The following is a 20882-nucleotide window of genomic DNA, read 5'->3' on the forward strand; positions in this document are numbered from 1 at the left end:
CTCTTGACTATTACCTTCATTATACATTGAATATATCTATTGTACATGTTGACTATGACAAATGTTACAATGATCCACATACCAAAGTTTCTTAGTTCAGGTTCAATTTTAGGACAAAATGAGACAAGCAATTTAACAGAAGGATATTTATTTAACCCTAAGGCAATAAGGGTATGTAATAAGAATATAATGGCCTTTAACTTTGCTAGATGAAGACTTCTTCATCTCCATATGAAAACATTTTCATCAGAGTAGATCATGGTGATATGTGTAGTTTTCAGAAATCCACTAAGTCAGATGGGTACCAATTTAACTTTTTTGAGGCAACCAAATACACAGTAGACAAAGTGCTGGATCTAGAGTCAGAAAGACCTATGTTCAAATCCAGCTTTCACCATTTATTAACTATACGACATTGGGAAAATCCCTTACCTCTCCTTTATCTCAGTTTCCTCAAATATAAAATGGGGATAAAAATAGCATCTATATCTTAGAGTTGGTTTGAAGAGTAAATGAGATAATATTTATAAAGCACACTCTGAACCTGAAAGTACTATGTAAATCTTGTTCTTGTTCTTGGTCTTCTTTCTCCTTCTGAAAGTAAACTGCTTGAGGGCTAGGACTACATGTCCCCCCCTTTTCTTTATATCCCCAATATTTTGCACGTCTTACACATAGTTAACATTTTAAAAATCCTTATGAACACTGACAAAATGACTGAGATAGATTAAGAAGGATGAAGACTAGGGAGAGGCCGACATTATTGATTATTTTGGAAGTAACAGTTTCAGTTGAATGATGATTTGGGAAGCCAAATAATATTAATTGTCCATCCCATAGGATCCACATTAGTAAAAGAAGAAAATTATATCAGAGCAAGAATTATTAATAGCTGAGAAAATCCTAAGGGGTGAAAAGATTAGTAACACAAAAAGAAAAAAAGAATTGATTTAGGAGTAATTAGTAAGGGAGAATTGGAATAATAAGAGGTTATAGTTATATTAAGGAATGTTAGAGTTTTAATTAAGGAGATAGAACACTAGTGGGTATGGTGAGATTCACTATTTGTCCATTTCTTTTTGTGGCTAAAATAGAATAATGGAGTAAATTGTAAGATTGTAGGAAGCTGAAGAATTAAGAGGAAAAGGAGTTTGGAGGAGCATCATTATGGATGTTGAAGTCCCCTAGTATAAAGTCGGGAATTGGGGAGAAGGGAAATAGGGTGAGCCAGGTGCTGAACTACTTGTAATGGTCTGAAGTCTGATGTACAACAGCCACCATGACCTAGATTAGATGGAAGATTTTTATTGGAGTCAACTTCAAAGAAAGAGATTTTCATAATATAAGCAAATTGAGTCTTGAAATGGTAACAGAAATCAAGGCAAATCCTACTCCCCTCCAAGAAAAGTATTTGAAAGTGTGGTAGGCGGTAGGGAGGAGTGGGAAATGAAGTCTTCTCCAGCCAGTCGTAGAAAGGATAGCAAAAGATGTAGTGTCATTGGTGGAAGCTAGTTATTGATACCTAATGTAGAATAAAAGAAAGAGGTCCGTAATAAGGGGACCTTTCTTCATTATGGATCAATAAGTTCAAAAAGTACAGTGAAAGAAGCAGGCAACATTGGAGTGGAATGTAGATGAGGAAAGGTGGAAGATTATGAGAATAGGGGAATAGAAGGTAGGGAATAGTTCACTCATGTAGCCAGTATTTGAGAAATAGAGGGAAAAGAGTAGGTATTAGTGGGAAATTATTAGACATGGGGAAATAAGTATAAATGAATAGTAATGCTTACAGTCTTAAAGGAGTTTTGTAGCTGGGCAAAGCCTTTATTTAGTATATGAGATATTAGACTTCACTTTTGATTTTCCTATAGCTAAAGGATAGCTAATGCTATGACCTATCTCAGCTGGAAGAGAGGGCTGGGCACTCCCAGCCTGCTCTTCTGGTGTGGGTAGGATAAGAGGAAATTAGAACTGATTGTTATAAAATGACAAATCAGTTCAATTTAACAAGAAAAATATCTGATACAAAAGAAAGAGCACTGGACTGAGAGTCTGGGGTCCTTGGTTTGAATAGTAGCCCTGTCACTCTTGTGATCCTTTGAGCACCTATAAAATGAAAGGATTAGTTCAGATGGCTTCTAAAATTCCTTCCAGATTTTAAATTTGTGATCTTATGACTATTTAAATGCCTGCCATTTTTCTAGGCTGGAGATCTTAAACAAACAAGAACAAAAAAATCCCTTTCTTTAAGGGCTTATATTTTATGGCAAAAAAGAAGATAATCTTGCTATTAGTAATCTTCCAGACTGTTGTTGAGGGCCAAATGTTCTTGTATATTTAACTTTTCTCATCAGCAAATAAATAATTAATACCATGCCAGGGTCTTCTGAATAAGTGATAGAAGCCAAAGAAATAGTAAAATAAGTTAATATGAACAAAGAGATAGCATAACAGTATTCCAAAGAAGCAGCTTGTTGAAATCAAGTCTGAATAAGGTTTTCAATAAATATGTAATATTTAGAATATGAGTTCCTTAGTTTTCCTATAGACTCTCTTTCATAGACTGATGATATCTAAAGCTCCCCTTAAGGGGCAGCTAGGTGGCGCAGTGGATAGAGCATCAGCCTTGAATTCAGGAGGACCCGAATTCAAATCTGGTCTCAGACACTTAACACTTCCTAGCTGTGTGACCCTGGGCAAGTCACTTAACCCCAGCCTCAGGGGGGAGAAAAATGTTAAAGATCCCTTTATAGAATAATGTTTTTAAATATATAAAATAAAATACCTAGGATTACAAAGGAAATCTTATATTAAAATATGATAATTTATATAATATTATGTATTTATAATTTTATATACATCATACACACACACACATATATATATGTATATATATATACACATACATACACACATCTATATGATAAACCAGTAATCTAGATATAGCAAGGCTTATAGCAGCAGGGTCTCCACATAGTGGCAATTGTTCATTAGCTCATGCTGAGGCCACCTAAAAGAAAATTGCAAAATACTTGATCTCTACTATTGAATCAAACATATTTTCCCATTGACAAGTGGGACAATGGATGGTTTCCCAAGTACAAAGATTCATTACCTTCTGACGACTTGGGAGGAGTTATAGCTAGCCTCTCACTCAAAACTTTATTTTGTTCTGTCTTGTGTTTTCCTTATCTTCTTCTTGGCAAAAATCTCCCTAGTTTTTGACTAATATTCCAGGATGCAGATTAGGTGAGAACAGTATAAAAAAGTAAACATTAAATCCTGATGCTTTGCTTTAGTAACTGAGAAACTTTTATTAAATCATGTCACCTTGCTGGGCCACAGGTTTCTAATCAGTAAAATAGAGAGGGGAAGAGGGATAAACTAGATTTCTGAGATCCTTCCCAGATTCAAAATCTACAATCCTGTATTCTGCCATGTCTCCTGGATCTATTATATTTGGACAGCTACAGCTTTTTTACTCCAGGGATTTCTGATTGATTAGTATCCTGGGTCTTTATAATGAACAACAGTATATAACTCTTTTCTCACCTTTCAACCTGGTATGGGATTGTCAAAAGTAAAGGGGCCATGCAAATCCAAAGCTATTTTATAATTGCATAAATTGGTTTTTAGAAATTAACTTTCAAATATAAATTCTAAGTTTTTATATGGAAAAATTATTGACCTTGCTTTGGATTTGTAGCATATTTAAATATATATATACATATATATGTGTATCACCTATGACACAAACAATTTTTAAACTTTTTTTAAAAAGTTTTGAGTTCCAAATTCTATCCTTCTTTCCTTTCTTCTTTTTATTTCCCTTCTCTGAGATGGTAAGCAATCAGATATAGGTTATACATGTGCTATCATGTAAAACATGTCCATACTAGTCATTTGTGTTTCCTAATAGAGAAAACTTTGACCATTATTATGCCTTATAATTTTATTGGCTCTTATTAGGAGAAAAAAGTGATATTTACTCTGTTATTTGGGGGCAAAGTGGTTTCCATTTTTGAATGCCATAATATCAACTTTTGCCCATATAATCACAATAGGAAAGTCATTATTTGATTGTGGGGCCTCATCTACCCAAAAAGAAAAAAACAACCATTTGTCAAAAGCCCCAAACTTCTGTCTCATTGGGAAAATTGCCATTGGTATCCTAGAGAAAGTGAATAATTAACTGGTTTGGGGAATTATGTGTTCCTCATAAGAAAGCTTATTAACTAATCCAAATGGTTAACACAAGTTTTTTTTTTTTTTTTTTTCTTTTTAGATAAAGAAGAGAGACTGTCACGTCAAAGCCCAGACTTCTTTTTTCCACTGAAGCTCAGAACTACAGATTTACACTCTCAGCTGATGGTTGATGGTTTTCATTAAACAAAATGGAACGTAACTTGAAGAATGTTCTTGTCATAGCTGTTGGCTTTTTATTTCTATTTACATCTTATGGAGCTCTTCAGAATCTACAGGTAGGTGTATGTATTTAACTTTAATATCTTCAAGTCTTCAAAGGGCATGCTCTTGGCGTTTGCAGGTACTACTTAAGGATCAAAGTGGTTTGCTAAGGGCCACAGAGATAGTTTCAGCTGTGATTTGAACTCATCTCAAAGGAGAGTAATGTTCCATGAATAAAATTAAAAGGAACATATTTCAATTAACTTGGTATTCATTTTTTCTAAGAACTTCTAAATTTAAATGCTTGTTTTTATGTTATGTATAAAACTTTTTTCCCAATTACATTCTCACTGGGTGTTGATGACAAAATAAATCAATATTTTTAAATTTTAATTTTAATTTATTTTCAGTTCCAAATCCTCTTCTTCCCTCCTCCACCTATTGAGAAAGCACAAAATGCAATACCCGTATATTTATGAAGTCATGCAAAACATATTTCTTTATTAGACATGTTATGGGGAAAAAACCAAAAACAAAGTGAAAATAATATGTTTCAATTGGAACTCAGAGCTCATCACTTTTGTCTCCTGGAGATGACTACCATTTTCATCATGAGTCCTCTGGATTGTCATGGACCATCTTATTGCTCAAGAGGCAGAGAAGTGGCCATGAGGTAGAACAATACAGAGAGCTGGTCCTGGAGTAATGAATCCCTAACTTCAAATCTAATCTCAGCTACTTCCTAGCTGTATAAACCTGGGCAAGTCACTTAATTCTGTTTGTCCCAGTTTCTTCATCTGTAAAATGAGCTAGAGTAGGAAATAAGAAATCACTCCAGTATCTTTTCCAAGAAAACCCCCAAAGAGTTGGACAAAAATGAATTATATTGATCAGAATAGCAAAATTTTTCACAATTGATTATTATCATAATATTGCTATTGCTGAAAACAATGTTCTCCTAGTTTTGTTCACTTTCCATCAGTTCATATCATTTTTTTTTCAAACTCAAATCCTTTATCATTTCTTATAGCACAATAGTATTTCATGTCATATAAAATAGCTTAATCATCCATTCCCCTCAGCCACCACAAAAAGGACTGCTATAAATTTTTTGCACATATGCATTCCTTTCCTTCTTTTTTTCTTCTTTGTTTCTTTTGGAGTACAGATCTAGTGGTAGTTGGGGCTTAGTTCCAAATTGTTCTCCAGAATTGTTGGACTAGTTCATATCGCCCACTGCACCCACAGGGCATTACTGTATCTATGAAATAAATCATATTATACTTTAGATAGGGATTTCAAAGAATTGAGATTAATGATTTGGAAAGTGTTTTTTCTTTCCTTCTTTTACAGTAGTTAAGACAAATAAAACAAATTATTATGAATCAGCCTGTGTTGTGAACCATTTATTTTTTTTAGGTCAGATTCTGTTATATGAATCTATAAAAAAAAACATAAAATTTAAATGGTGCTTTCAGGTTAGACCTTGGACAAACTCGTAGAGTACATGAAGTTCTGTCTCCATGCCCCCCCTTTTTTAATCCCTTGTGTGCCCTCCCACATTATTCCTTCTTTTTTCAGTCTTGATGTCTTTATCAAAAGCTACTTACTGGAAGAAAAAGTTGCATCACTTATTTATACTTACTATGAAACGGAATGCCCTTCTGAAGGCATTTACTTTTCTTAGAATTGTTTTTAAAGATTGCTCAATGCATTTTTTAATGTTAATGATATTTTAGATACTTCTGTAGGAAAAAGATTTGAAAGCATTTTGAGCAATGATTCTTTGTGGTATTCCTGAAATGAAAACTTTTTAGCTGCTATATGGTCTAATTGCTATTTTATTTTATTTTTTTCAACAAGAAATTATTTTCTTTTTTTAATAATAGCTTTTTATCTTTTTCAAAATACATGCAAAGATAGTTTTCAACATTCACCCTTGCAAAACCTCATGTTCCATATTTTTCCCTCCCTCTTCACCCTTTCCTCCTCCCCTAGATAGCAAGTAATCCAATGTAAGTTAAATGTGTGCAATTCTTCTGAATATTTTCCACATTTATCATGCTGCACAAGAAAAATCAGATCAAAAAGAAAAAAATTAGAGAAAAAAACAAGCCAGCAAACAATAACAACAAAGTGAAAATACTATGCTGTGATCCACATTTATAGTTCTCTTTCTGGATGCAAATGACTCTCTCCATCACGTCTATTGGCTGATGCTGAGTGAAACAAGCAGAACCAGGAATACATTGTACACAATAACAGCAAGAATGTGCCATGATCAACTATGAAAGTCTTTGTTCTTCTCATTGGTTCAGTGATCTGAAGCAATCCTAATAGACTTTGGACACAAAATGCCATCTGCATCCAGAAAAAGATCTAAGGAGACTGAATATAAATCAACACATGCTATATTCACTTCTTCTTTTTTAAATCTCCCTATTGTTTTTTTTCCCTTTTGCTCTGATTTTTATGGTAGTAAATTTACTACCATACTACAAAAAATTTACTACCATAAAAAAAAGTTTTTGGAATTGGCCTGAATCACCTCATTGTTTAAAAGAGCTGTGTCATCAGAATTGATTATTGATCTTGTTGCTGTGTACAATGTTCTCTTGCTTCTACTCACTTCATGTAGCATCAGTTTCTGTAAATCTCTCCAGGCCTCTCTGAAATCATCCTGCTGATCACTTCTTATAAAACAATAATATTCCATAACATTCATATGCCTTTCTCCAACTGATGGGCATCTGTTCAGTTTTTTGGCCACTATAAAAAGGGCTGCCACAAACATTTTTCATATGTGGGTCCTTTTTATTTTTTTATTATCTCTTTGGGATACCGACAGATTTGGGATAAGACTGGATTGGGAACCAGGACCACCAGCATTCTAATCTTGCCTCAGATACTTGTTAATTATGTAAACCTGGACAAGTCTTTTAAGCTATTTGTGCTTCACTTTCTTCATCTGTAAAAGGCTGGGGTTAGACTGGATGGCCTCCAAGATTCTTTGAAGCTCTAAAGCTATGATCCTATCACTTGACCACAGTCACCTAGTTGGGAGCCAGGTGTACCTACGGAGGAGTCAGTATAGATATTAGCCCATTATAGTACTCCCTGAGGCACATGTAGGGGAATGAGAATGGCAGAAGCATGTGGCAGGGAAGACAAAAAACTGTCTACTCTCTCTACTTTCTACTTTGATTTCAGAGCTACTGCCTCACTCAAATTTAAAGAATAAAACTAGATAATGTTTAAATATTTTTAAAAAATCATTCTTTGATTTTCTTTAAATGCCTTTCTATTTAAGCTTTTGAAGTTACTGTCCTATTTAAAACTGAAGAACATAAAAGCAGGTACTGATTTTATTTTTTGTAACCATGTCTGGTTATGTCTTCTATAGCTAGAAAAATAAGGTGGTTGTTGTTTTAAATACTACTGAGTCTACATAGGCTTATGTTCATAGGAAACAAAGTTTACTGAGATGGTCATAGAACAGGGGGATATGTGTGTCCCTTATGAATATTTGAATAAGAAAGCTTCCCCCAAATAGGAGAAAATAGCTGTTTTGTGATCATGGGTCAGGCTTGGGGATAAGTCTAATAATGCTGCAAACTTAGCACCTCCCCCAAGAAGTTGAGCTTAAAGGGATACTTCCTTCCTCCCTCCCTCCCTCCCTCCCTTCCTTCCTCCCTCCCTTCCTTCCTCCCTTCCTCCCTTCCTCCCTTCCTCCCTCCCTCCCTCCCTCCCTCCCTCCCTCCCTTTCTTTCTTCTTTCTTTCTTTCTTTCTTTTCTTTTCTTTCTTTCTTTCTTTCTTTCTTTCTTTCTTTCTTTCTTTCTTTCTTTCTTTCTTTCTTTCTTTCTTTCTTTCTTTCTTTCTTTCTTTCTTTCTTTCTTTCTTTCTTTCTTTCTTTCTTTCTTTCTTTTTTTCTTTCTTTTTTAAATGTTGCTAAAAGAAATGTTTGCAAATTTAGATTTAGAATCCAGAGGATTCTGAATTTAAAATCCAGAGGAAAAGATTGCCTTAACTACAATCAGCCTTAAGATTTTCACTGTCCATGCTGTGACATTATATTTTTACTTGGCTATTCTTACTTCAGGCATAGGGCCAATCTGTCCCACACAGGGTCTTTCTCAATTCCCCAGTAAGAAGTTATCTTCTTTCCATGAATTTTAAGAGTCCCACTTCAGTGGACCTTCGCTGTATACTTAGCCATCTTATATATCTCTGGCTACCTATATCTCTACTAGACTAGAAGATCATTAAAACTAGGAACTGTAACCTTTTTAATCTGTGTAGCCCCAGGCTCAAAACAATCCCTTCCATATACTTTGATGCAGATTGTGTTATTCATCACTCTCCATCATTCATTTTGTGAGGCTGTTGTCCACATCTTCTTATAACTTTTCCATGCAGTGTCCACTTGACATAGACCTCCCTCCGAGTCTCTTGACATTGTATAGGTATCAAGAGATTAAAAATAATAATAATAAACTAATGCTTATATAACCCATAATATCTCATTTCACCCTTACAGCATTGAGAGGTAGAAATAATTGTCTTCATTTTATAATTGAGGAAACTGAGGTAAATGGAGGTTAAGTAAGTTGGCCAAGACTACAAAAAATTAATAATTGCAATAAAAATTGCATTAATATAGCAACTAGAGCCAGAAATGCTTTATAAATATCTCATTTGATCCTTACCACAGCATAGTAAAGTACGTGCTCTTATTATCCCCATTTTATAGTTGAAAAATTGAGTCAAACTGAGGTTCCAGTCATCTATCAAGTTAATATCAGACACCATATTTGAGTTCAGGTCTCCCATACTACAGGCCCAGCAACTCTATCAAACATAGTACCGAGTTGCAAAAGGGCTATCCCTTTCTGATCCCTTGATCTTGTTATGTAATGAACCTCTCTCCTTCTCAGGTTTTACAGTTCTTAGATGATATTTTTTATGAAGCTTTTGGAGGGTAGTCAGTCCTTTCTGGTGAATATATTGGAGTCCTTTCCCAACCATGTGCCTCTCTATTCATTGGCCTCTAAGTAACCCATGATTTTAATTATTCAGAAATCTTTGTCATATAATACAACCCAAGGAATGTTAAAGCTCTAAATGTATTAGGCAGCTAATAAAATTTTACTGAAACTACTAACACCTACAGACCAATAAAGTCTAAGGAGTAGGGAGACTTGTCTTTGTATCCTTGCTCTGTAAATGAATTCCCCTATCTGACTCATTTACCTTGGCTACATTTTCCTAATCTATGAAATAAGAGAAAAAGATGTTCTAGGTCATATTCAAGGGCCTTTCCAGAGCAAAGACCTAATTTAGGATTGCCAATCATTAAACTGTGCTAAATAACACAGATTATTTTTTCTTCCTTCCTTCCTTCCTTCCTTCCTTCCTTCCTTCCTTCCTTCCTTCCTTCCTTCCTTCCTTCCTTCCTTCCTTCCTTCCTTCCTTCCTTCCTTCCTTCCTTCCTTCCTTCCTCCCTCCCTCTCTCTCTTTTCTTTCCTCCTTTCCTCTTTCTTTTTTCTCATTTCCTCCTTTCTTTCCTCCTTTCTCCTTCTCTCCCTCTCCCTCTATATCTGTCTGTCTATCTCTCTTTCTGTATCTCTGTCTGTCTGTGCCCCTCTCTATTCTCCCTCTGCTTCTCTCTCTCTCTCTCTCTCTCTCTCTCTCTCTCTCTCTCTCTCTCTCTCTCTCTCTCTCTCTCTCTCTCTCTCTTTCTCTCTCTCTCTCTTCCCCCTCCCTCTCTCTTTATTTGTTTTTGCCAGGGCTTAGCACAGCACATGGCACATTGCAAGCACTTAATAAATGTTTGTTGATCGAACAACTAACTGAAATTATTAAGTGAATATGGAAAGAAAAAATGACTAGAGGAACTCAATGGAGTTCTATATGTTCAGGGTCCCATACAACACAATCTGGAACACAATCTGGAAAGAAGGTTCTACAACTGTATTTTCGAGTCTTACCTAATTGGATATATACATAAAGGGGAGGAGAAAGGACTTGCTCCACTTATAAATATTAATTTTGGTTCAGTGTCAATGGGCTTCTTCACACAGAAAATAAATTTGGCATTTTAAGTTTTGTGTTTACTTATTTAAATCTCCCTGCTCACCCACTTGTAACCAGGATCAAAGGAAGAAAGGACACCTTTTGATTTGTAGGAATGCTGTGAGTAGTGAAGAAATACCAATTTAATGAAGTGCTTCAAAGTTTTTTGTAAGGTACAATAGGATAAATTCAAAAACTTATCCTTAAGAATAGAAAAACTGTCTCAGTCTGAATGACTGGCTCTACTCCCGGTTTATGATACAGTAAATTAAGCCTGGCACATTTGCCCTCCAAAGAAACAATATGGCAGAGTGAAAGGAGTTGCAAGGTTTGTGTTCTAATGAAGGCTGTGACACTGTGTGACCCTGAGCAAATCCTTTCACTTCTAGCCTTAATGTATTTTTTGATTAGTAAAATGTAGATAATCCTATTTGTGCTACCTACTTTGGTAGGTTGTGAGATAGTGCTTAGTAAAACTTAAAATGCCTATTCAATGTGATTTATCATTGATTTCTTCTTTCTGTTTCCAATATTCTATGTAAATGTTCCTTCTTATCCACAGTTTTAGACTATGATTAATCTAACCAAGATTGTAAGCCTTCTTTCCTTCCATGTATTTCTTCTGCATTGCTCTGAGAAGACTTGAACTGCTGTGCCAATATGAACTATGATTAACTTTTTCTTCTGTCTTCCTGATATTCTGAGGAATAGTTCTTTCTTGTCGTGGTTTTTACCAATCTATCAAAAAACATGTTTGTTAAGTACTACTATGCATAGGACATAAAGGTGTATGAGCCCTAAAAGAGTTTACAATGTAATTAGAGAGATAAGAATTATAGATCTATGAAAAGATGCTTAAGAATAAGAGATTCACTACATATAAAAGTCAAATTTGGAGCGGATCATTTCTTACAAAAGCAGGTTTAGCCAACCCAATAGTTTTCTTATAAGGAAAAAACTAAAAGAGCCCAGAAACTGCCTTAAACAGAACTTGATCTACATATAAGCAGAGCCATGTGAGAGCCAAGGGCAGCAGTAGTCTAAAAAGATAAATCCCATTTGCAAAATTTTACAGGTTTAAAAAGAATTCAAAACATAGAGCTGCATTTCAGAAAGCACTGAATAGTAGTTTATGGATATTGAATTTTATCATTCAGACATTGTTATCAAATAGGTTACAGACATAAAAGGGAGTCATGGTTTTAGAGTAGGAATGGACCTCATTTATTCCAATCCCCTTATTTTATATGTGACAAAACCAGGTCCTATATAGGCATAGGTCACACAGATAATAAGTAGTAGAATTACAATTCAAATTATCTTTGCACTCTGAGTCCATGCTTTGCACTGTCCTAAATAAAAGCTGTTTCTCCATTTTCTAAGATGATTAATCCAAAAATGATGCCAAGAAATTGGAGTTGGGAGAAACTGGTAGTAAGAATAATAACTTATTTTGGTAGTTTTGGTATATGATGATAATAAAGTTCTTAGCTAGGATTGTAACTATGGTACTGAAAAGTAAGAGAGCACAATGAAAGAAATAATAGGAAGGGAAAATTGACAGCACTTAGTGACTAACTGAACATTGAAGGGAACAAAAGGAAGAAGACCCAGATGATTAATTATCTAAGATAAATGAAATTAATTTTGGTGGGAAAAATGATGAGATCAGCTTGGACAGGAGGAAATAGGGAGATGTACATGAGGAGTTATGAGCCACACAGAATGGAATCAGTTATGAGAAGCTTAAACTCTCAGAGGAATTGTGTACAAAGAGTGAAGAATAAAAGGTCAAGGACCGCATCATGGAAAAGTTTCCCAATAAATTTTGAATTTCCCAATAAAGTTTGAATTATTAGATCAAATAAAGAAAACTTAGAAGAAAAAATTTGAAAGGTGCAAGAAAACCTAAAGATTGTGGTGTTCCAAAAACTAAACCAGAAGACTATTTCAAGAAACAAGAGTTCTAAGCAAAAAAAGAGTACCCACATATATTAAGTACAAGTTATGGGTTCCCTGCATGATTTTTTAAAAATTAATTTTATAATTATAACATTTTTTGACAGTACATATGTATAGGTAATATTTTACATTATCCCTTGTACTCCTTCTGTTCTGAATTTTCCCCCTCCTTTCCTCCAACCTCTCCCCTAGATGGCAGGCATTCCCATACATATTAAATACCTGCATGGTTTTTTAAAACTCCTAGAAGGCCTTTTAATATATAGTATGAATTAATGATAAATTGTGGTAGCAAGATTGCGGAGAAAGAAATGACTTTTATACCTATTTGATTATATTTAGCACCTTCACTGTGGTCAATTCTCCTCTTTCTCCTGGTATATTAATTTTATGTAGAAGAGAGGAGGCTCAATGAATGGAAGGCTGAGCCAGGAATCAAAAAGATTTAAGTTCAAATCTGGCCTCTGACATTTTCTAGCTGTGAACTTTTGGGCGTGTTACTTAAACTCTATTTGCCCTAATCCCCTGGAGAAAAAAATGGCAAAGCCTTCCAGTATCTTTGCCAAGAAAAATCCATGGATAATATTGGCATACTATGGTCCATGGGGTCATAAAGAATCAGACAGGACTGAATAAAACAACAATAATAAAACAATAATAAAAAATAAAATCTTATATAAGCCCTGAAATTCTGTTATGTTACTCTGATATTATAGCACCTTTCAAAACAGTGTAGACTAAGAAGATATGAAGAGTGGGACACTTTTATTGAATAATATTGTTCTTACAAATTTCTTCCTCATATCACTTTCTCATCCATCACATAGCCAGTACCTGAGTAGATGTGATATTTGTCTGAACTTAAAAAGATTTAGAATACACCCTTTACAGATTAGTTAGTTTATATAAGGCTCTAAGTCTGGTTATTGAGATTTAAGGCGAGGTCTTATTCCTCTTAGTAGTCTCAATATCCTACATTTTAGAAGGCTCTCATTGTGGAGATAGTGATGCTTGTTAGAATATCATGAACCTTATATCAGCATGAGTACAAGAGTCAGTGAATGTTGACTTTTACTACAAACAAAATAACAATATGAAATAGTTAACTGCTTTATCACTCTGTCAATGGGCATTTTGTATCAACTGTGGATTAAGCACTAGATTAAGCATCCTCCTCTCAACTTGCATTCTAGTAGGAAAAAGCACATACACATATGTAGGTAAAGAAAGCAGATTTACAATTTAAAGAAGATTTAAGTTTACCAAAAAACCTTAGTTGGGGAGGCACTAGTAAATTAGGGGATATGGACTGGGAAACAACTCATACAGAAAAGAGATATTTGATTTGTTTTAAAGGAAGACGGGGATTCCAGGAGATGAAAGTGAGGAGGAAGAACATTCTGGGGATGGGGGAGAATGCCTGCAAAGGTCACAGAGAGATGAGAGAGGAAAAAGGAGAGAGAGAGAGACGGAGAGAGATGGTCAGACAAAATGTTTAGACAATCACTTTGGAGGAATGGAGGATGGATTGGAATAGAGAGAGACTTGAGGCAAGAAAAATAAGCAGGCTATATTGCAGTGATCTAATCAATTGGAGATAAGGTGAAATAGGGTGGTCTTTGTGTGAATAGAAAGTAGGGGATAGATGTGAATGAGAGAGATTTTGGAGGTAGAAACAAGTCAATTTAGCAACTCATTGGATATGTGAGATGAGTACAAGTCAAAAATGATAAAGAGGAAATGATATTACATAAATGGAAGGATCATGGAGTCACTGAGAGAAATAGGGAAATTTAGGATGGACTTAAGGGGAAAAATGATTTCTGGTTTGAATATGAGTTTGAGATGCCTGCAGAACAATCAAGTTTCAAATGCTTCAGATAAGTCAAGAATAGTGAGGATAGAGAAAAGACCAATAGATCTGTTCACTAAATGATCACTTATTTTGAGAGAGAATAATTTCATTTGAAAAATAAGCTCAGCAGCTAGGCTATACAGTAGGTTTAGAAGTCAGTGAGAGGAGAGGAAGTGAAGGGAAGAGAAGAAGGCCTGAGTTTTAAGCCAAGAAAAGATAAATGTAGAAATACTATAAGGAGCAAGATTTAGAAGTATGATTGATTCTTTCTCAATGTTCAATGAATCATTGATTGGTCATTACTTAGCTTGGATTTATTTGCTGTTTTCTCTACTTGCCATGTGCTAGTTCTATTCCTGCTCACTGATGATTTTGCTTTGGAAACTAAAACCTGATTCTGGACAGTCTTGTTTCCCTTCAGAGGCATGAGAGCTCCTCTCTGTCTACTCTAAGTTCAAAAGTACTAATTGAAGCTTGCCAGGTCTATTTTCTCATTTAAATCTGTGTAGAGAAAACTCTGATATAATTGTCTCATTGGGTAGAATTTCAAAACATCTTGTCAGGCATAATTTTTAATCTTGAAATTTGAATCAAAAAAGAAAAAGGAAAAACCAGTTTGGATTTCATTTTTTTCTCCCTGGTGCATATATTCTTGTTTGCAGTCCTGTGACTATATCCTACCATCAGGTTATGGTTACTTTGGTGTACAGCCAGAATATCCATTCCTTTCTCCCCACCCTTCCCTAAGAAGATAATTAATTTCCAAATATTTTGTCAATCAAATATGACATCACATGCTATCTCCCATCTGTAAGGAAGAGAGAAAAGTATATTCTTCTACCTCTGCTTTTTTTGTAAGTTAAACCCAGTCATGGTAATTTTATAGCATTTGGTTCTTATTTTTGTTGTTCTTTATGTTTGTGGTTCTATATTTTTGTAGGTATTTTGTATATTTTTTTCCTTGGTTCTGTTCAAATTACTTTGTATCAAGTCATGTCTTTTCACAGCTCTTTGTTATTAACTTTTTGTTTTATTTTTTACAGAGGAATAATATTTCATTTCATTTATGTACCACAATGAATATAATTAGTTATATGGATTAGCATCTACTTTCTTTTAAGTTCTTTGCCATTACAAAAAAGTGATGATATAAAATTTTGGTGCATATTTTTTTTTAAAGACAACCACATGGAACTTGAGAAATGGCATTTGTCATATCCCTTACCTCCTGACAGAAAACTGACATATTTAAAATACAGAGACACTTTAATTTTTGGTCATGTCCAAAGTGGGATTTTGTTTTGCTGAATTGTTTAAAATCAAGTTTTTCTTTGCTCAGTTAGGGATCAGTGAGACGATTGGAGGGATAGATTTCTAAATGATGTAAAAATCAATAAATTTATTTATTCCAAAAAGGAAAAAACATTTTTATTTTATTTTTTCAAAAAATTTCAGGAAAAATCCTCAAATAACAAAACATTTGAATTTGTGTAACTAGCTTTTTTTGTTTGCTTGTTTTTTTTTTGTTTGTTTTTACAGAGCAGCCTTAATAGGGCAGAAGGACTAGGGATGGCTACACTTAGTGTTATCTATGCATCCGTGATTGTGTCTTCTATGTTCCTTCCTCCAATTCTCATTAAGAAATTTGGCTGCAAGTGGACCATCACAGCCTCCATGTGCTGCTATATCACTTTCTCTCTGGGAAACTTCTATGCCAGCTGGTATATCTCTTCTTCTAACTCCTATGAAAAGCCCTGACCTTCAGCCAATTGCATTCTGCTGCTCACTAGGTATAGGGCAGATATATGGAGAGGTCAGCAGTGGAGGATGTCAGAAAAGATCAGCTGTTTAAAAGCTTCCTCCTACTCTTAATAGCAACACACAGTATTCCGGCTGCGAAGGCCAAGGCTTTTTATCATTTCAGCACCTTCACATTGTTTGAAATGCCTGGTAACCATCTACTGAACTTTTCAGTGCTGGAATTCATTGGCACTTAATGCCTTCTCTCCACATGTACCTCAGCTAAAAAGTATGTTGCTTAGTCATTTCTTTAAGTGCAATGATAAATGGCTTGTCTAACCCAATTATGAAAACATTTTTAAAAGCACCTACTCTGTGCCAAGCATAGTTCTAGTTCTGGGGATACAAATAAGAAAATGAAAGACATTCTTGCCTGTGAACTTATAAGCTAATGGTGGAAGACAACAATAAAAGGTAAAAGGGGGAAGACAGGAATGCCAGGAAGTACCTGAATAGGGGCATCTTGTTCTGTGGAGGTCAAACCAAGCTGAGCTGCAGATAAAAAAATGCAGGGTGAACCAGAAAGTCCATATTGTGCCTGCTTTAATATTAAGAGAAGCTTGGGGAGAAGTTTAATATTTCCTCTACCTTCCAGCCTTCCAATCAGATAGGAGAGGAGGTTGAGGAAATTGGGAAGGTGTTGAGTATTCAAGGCTGAGTTGATATGATCATGAGATTCCAAGTAATCAGTTTATCCTGGGAAGGACATCATGGAAGTTTAAACAAAGCAGACCCGAGCTACTTAATTTCTCTCAAAGAAACAAAAAACATTTACATTGACTAACTGATTCTCTTTTCCTAGGTTCACCTTGATCCCCACTGCCATAATCCTAGGTCTAGGAGGAGCCCCACTGTGGTCTGCAGAGTCTACTTACCTTACAATAAGTGGAAATATCTATGCAAAGAAAACAGGAAAACTTGGGAAAGATATTGTCAATCAGTATTTTGGTATCTTCTATCTCATATTTCAGTCCTCTGGTGTATGGGGGAATTTGATTTCATCTCTGGTGTTTCGGCAGGAATCTGTCAAAGGTAAATGGAGTATACTCAAATACTGCTCTAAAGTAGCTGCAACTTACGTAGAGATGAGCAAGGGAAACATGTTGATTCCATTTTAAAAAATTATTTTATAACTTTAAATGAGCAAATGTCTGTTTTCTCTTTCTTTCCCATTCCATCCCTTAAAATGAGAAAACAACAAAAAGAAAAGTAAAATTCTTGTAACAAATTTACGTAGTTAAGCAATGCATATTCCCTCCCTGACCATAACCAAACATGCATGGTTCAATCTCAGTTTTGAATCCATCCCCTCTCTATAAGGAAGTGTGTAACATGCTTCATCTTCAGTCTATATAAGCTTAGTGCTGACCTTGATGCATGGTTTAGGGACTTTGGGGGCATAGTTCCAAGGGCTTTTCAGAATACCTGGAACAGTTCAAAGAACCATTAACCATACCTTAGTAGGTCTGTTTTCCTGCAGTCCCTCCAACATTTGTCATTTTTACTTGTGTCATTTTTGCCAATTTGTTGGATATGAAGTAGAAACTCAAAGGTTTTCATTTATCTGATTATTAGATTTGAGAATACTTTTAAATTATACTTGTTGATAGTAGATTTCTTCTTTTAAAAAAGGTACTTGCCCATATTCCTTGAATATTTATCAGAAAATTGTTAATTGAATCTGAGTATATTTCTTTTGTTTTTGTTTGTTTGTTTTGCAAAACATTTGGGATTAAGTGATATGCCCAGGGTCACATAGCTAGTAAGAATTGTGATTAAGGCTGAATTTGAACTCAGGTCCCCCTGACACTTGGATCAGTGCTTAATCCACTGTACCATTTAGATGCTTCTGAACATATTTCTTTATTTCCTTTTCCATCTATGTTGAGAGAGCACAATAAAGTATAAATTAACTTTAAAGAATTATTTTTGCCCCTTCTATACAATATAAAAATAGCTTGACTTTTTTTTCCCCCCACCTCCACACACAAATGGAATCACTTTGGTTCTCTACTACATTTAAGGGACACATAGTCATTCTCTTCAAATCAATTGTATTTTATTGGATGTGTTGAGTACTGGGGACTAGAAACTACTAATTAATTTGTACAACTGAGCCATTCTATATCAAAGTTTCTCCTTGCATTCATTCTATTATTAAACTGATCTGTAACTGCCTCTGGATACACTTAGATATAAAACTGGGTTGTATTATAGTTTTTATATCAATTCATCTTAGTATCTATGCTGAAAATCCAAAACATTCAAACAAAGATAAGAGGAAGGAAATTATTTTTAGTAATTTTATTTTCTTTATCTTAGTAATAACATATTTATATAATGCTTTACCATTTTAAAATACTTTTCACATAACCCTAAAAAAGAGACAGCAGGGCAACTTGTTCTGTTCCTTATCTTTATCAACACCCTAGCCTTTCCAATGGACATGTTTCCTAATAGTCTACCAATAAATGCTTTACTATTCAATTCAATAATTACAATATTTGTTCTCCATGATTGTTAATAATACTAACACTCTCAATCATACTCATAACCTCATTATCATTTTTGACTCCTCATTCTCATTCATCCTGATATCAAAATCTTGTCAGTAAGTCAACAAGTATTTATTTATGAAGTGCTTACTATATGTTAGACGCTGTGCTAAGCACTGTAAATATCAAAAATGGTAAAAATTATAGTCTTCCTTTCAAAGATGCTAATGGGAGAGGCAACACACAAATATTCGTACATGTAAGAGATAGTGTAAATGGAAGGAAACTTCCAATGAGAAGGCACTGAGGAGAAGAAAGAATGGTAAAACCCTTCTGCAGAAGATGAGATTTAAGTGGAGTTTTGAAGGAAACCAGGGAAATTAAAAGAAAGGTATAGAAGGGGGAGAATTCTGGAGTATTGAGAGAGGAATTTCCAATGCAAATAACAGTTGGGAAATGGAGTGCCATATTGGAGGAATAGCAGGTGGACCAGTGTAGCTGGATTGTAGAATGCATGAAGAGGAGTAACATAGAAAAAGGCTAGAAACGTCATGCAATTATTATTTTTCTCGCCTAATGAATAAGGTGATGGAATCTCAGAGAGTTTAAGGGACTTGCTCACAGACTTCCAACTAGCAAGTGACAAAGCTAAAATATGAACTCAAGCCTTCTCTGGCTTGGAGCTTGGGGCTTTTTCCAGAATGCCTACTATCAGTAGGGTTTGAAAGAATTTTAAATTTTATGCATTTTAAGAAACAGTGACACATTTGTCACTTTACTTTGCTAAGACCATATATAATATTGCCAAGTTGAAAGTGTTTTGGAGTAATAACTTTTGCTTTTTCCCTTTGTATATTAATGAGAGTTCTTGTTCATCTGCCAAACAAACTGGAAAAGAGGAAGCATAAGTTTGTCTTAAACATTTGAAAATGTAATCAAAATATATCTCCTTACCACTGCCTTTCCTCCTTTCATCACCCATGCAAAGCATAGACGTCAATCTGAAAATTTTCAGCATATCAGTTCATAATCCTGGCCCATCCAAGATGGTGACACTTTACAATAATAGCTAAAAGAGAGACTATCCAGAATGATTTTTTTTTCCTTCTTCTTCTTAATTAATCAGACAGAAGGTTTCTTCATTTTATGGTGACATGCCGTAGCACTTTTTATGTAGGTAATAATAATCTACTTTATATCATTTTGTCTGTAGCAATCGCATTAGTAAAACCCAAAGTTAAAGTTCATAGTCTGGATAATATCATTGTGATATTTGCACTTCTTACTGTTAGAAAGGAACTTCTATTTCTAATCAACATTCAAACAGATGAGCATAATTTTCTAAATGATTAAAGAATAGAAATTTGAAATAGATCTGAGAAGTATTATAATTCCTTTTATTTTCTACACGAAGCAATTGAGGACTAGAGAAGTGAATCATTCAGTAACTTTTGTTGTTGTTGTTGTTGTTGTTGTTATTTTGTCCTTTGTTCTCAAAGGGGACCATGATATCAGGGAAGTGATGACATGACATGCAAGTGAATTGCAGGCTGTGCAAGGTCATCTGCTTCACCTTTTCTTCCAGAGCCATCTGGGTCCAATTGCCCCGTTATAGATCAGGAATGGCCCTGGATCCATTGTGGTAATGCTGGAGAAACTGAGGCAAGATAGAGATTAGAGAATTTTTAATATTTTATTGGATCTCTGAGAGAGAGAAATTGTGCTGGGGGCATGCTGCCCCCAGGGCTGATGTCCAAAGCATCCAGCAACAAATGTGAGTTCTCAATGACATATATGCAAGCTCCAAGCTCAGGTACACAAAAAGGTGGATAGAGTCCAAACTCTGGTGAGCAGGAATCTCCAGGAAGGGACCATCAATCTGGTTCTGAAGGGTTGGGGGGAAGGGCCATAAATTCTTACTAATCTAGGAAGCGTTTGGAACCAGGAAGTCTGAACTCTCCCTTATCTTGAGTTTACACATTTACAATTTATAACCTTAGAGTAACTAGCCCTGAGTTACATCAATTGTAATGAAGTGGAGGAGAGTTTACAACTAAGGAGATTGAGGCAGAACAATTTGGGAACCTGAGGCAGAACAATTTAGGGAAACTGAGGCAAAACAATTTAGGGAAACCGAGGCAACACCATTAGGGAAACTTAGGACAATAAAAGGGGACTGTGGCACAACAGACCTCTTTAGACTGTCTACAGCAGGTCTCAGTTTGACTGAGACTATACCCATTCAGTATTTAAGGCTAGGTGGCAATTGAAGCAAAGAATCTTCTCTTTT

The 20882-nt window shown here is 35.0% G+C and overlaps 1 protein-coding gene and 1 long non-coding RNA gene across 22 annotated transcripts in view; one reads left to right on the plus strand and one right to left on the minus strand.

Annotated features, from left to right (window-relative positions):
• Positions 1 to 20882, plus strand: part of LOC141565771 (protein unc-93 homolog A-like) — a 234147-nt gene that overhangs the window by 185016 nt on the left and 28249 nt on the right. For 10 of the 18 annotated variants that reach the window (XM_074309320.1, XM_074309318.1, XM_074309316.1 and 7 more), the window contains 3 exons: positions 4286 to 4481; positions 15837 to 16018; positions 16900 to 17129. In XM_074309320.1, the coding sequence (XP_074165421.1) occupies positions 4395 to 4481; positions 15837 to 16018; positions 16900 to 17129 (499 nt within the window). In that variant the 5' untranslated portion in view covers positions 4286 to 4394. The remainder of the gene's footprint in view (positions 1 to 4285; positions 4482 to 15836; positions 16019 to 16899; positions 17130 to 20882) is intronic. The other 8 variants (XM_074309329.1, XM_074309327.1, XM_074309325.1 and 5 more) reach the window with 2 other exon arrangements.
• Positions 18451 to 20882, minus strand: part of LOC141565772 (uncharacterized) — a 67394-nt gene continuing 64962 nt past the window's right edge. For all 4 annotated transcript variants that reach the window (XR_012489115.1, XR_012489114.1, XR_012489116.1 and 1 more), the window contains one exon: positions 18451 to 20249. This is a non-coding gene — a long non-coding RNA (uncharacterized LOC141565772). The remainder of the gene's footprint in view (positions 20250 to 20882) is intronic.

Source organism: Sminthopsis crassicaudata, chromosome 4 (assembly GCF_048593235.1).
Source record: "Sminthopsis crassicaudata isolate SCR6 chromosome 4, ASM4859323v1, whole genome shotgun sequence".
Taxonomy (NCBI): Eukaryota; Metazoa; Chordata; class Mammalia; order Dasyuromorphia; family Dasyuridae; genus Sminthopsis; species Sminthopsis crassicaudata.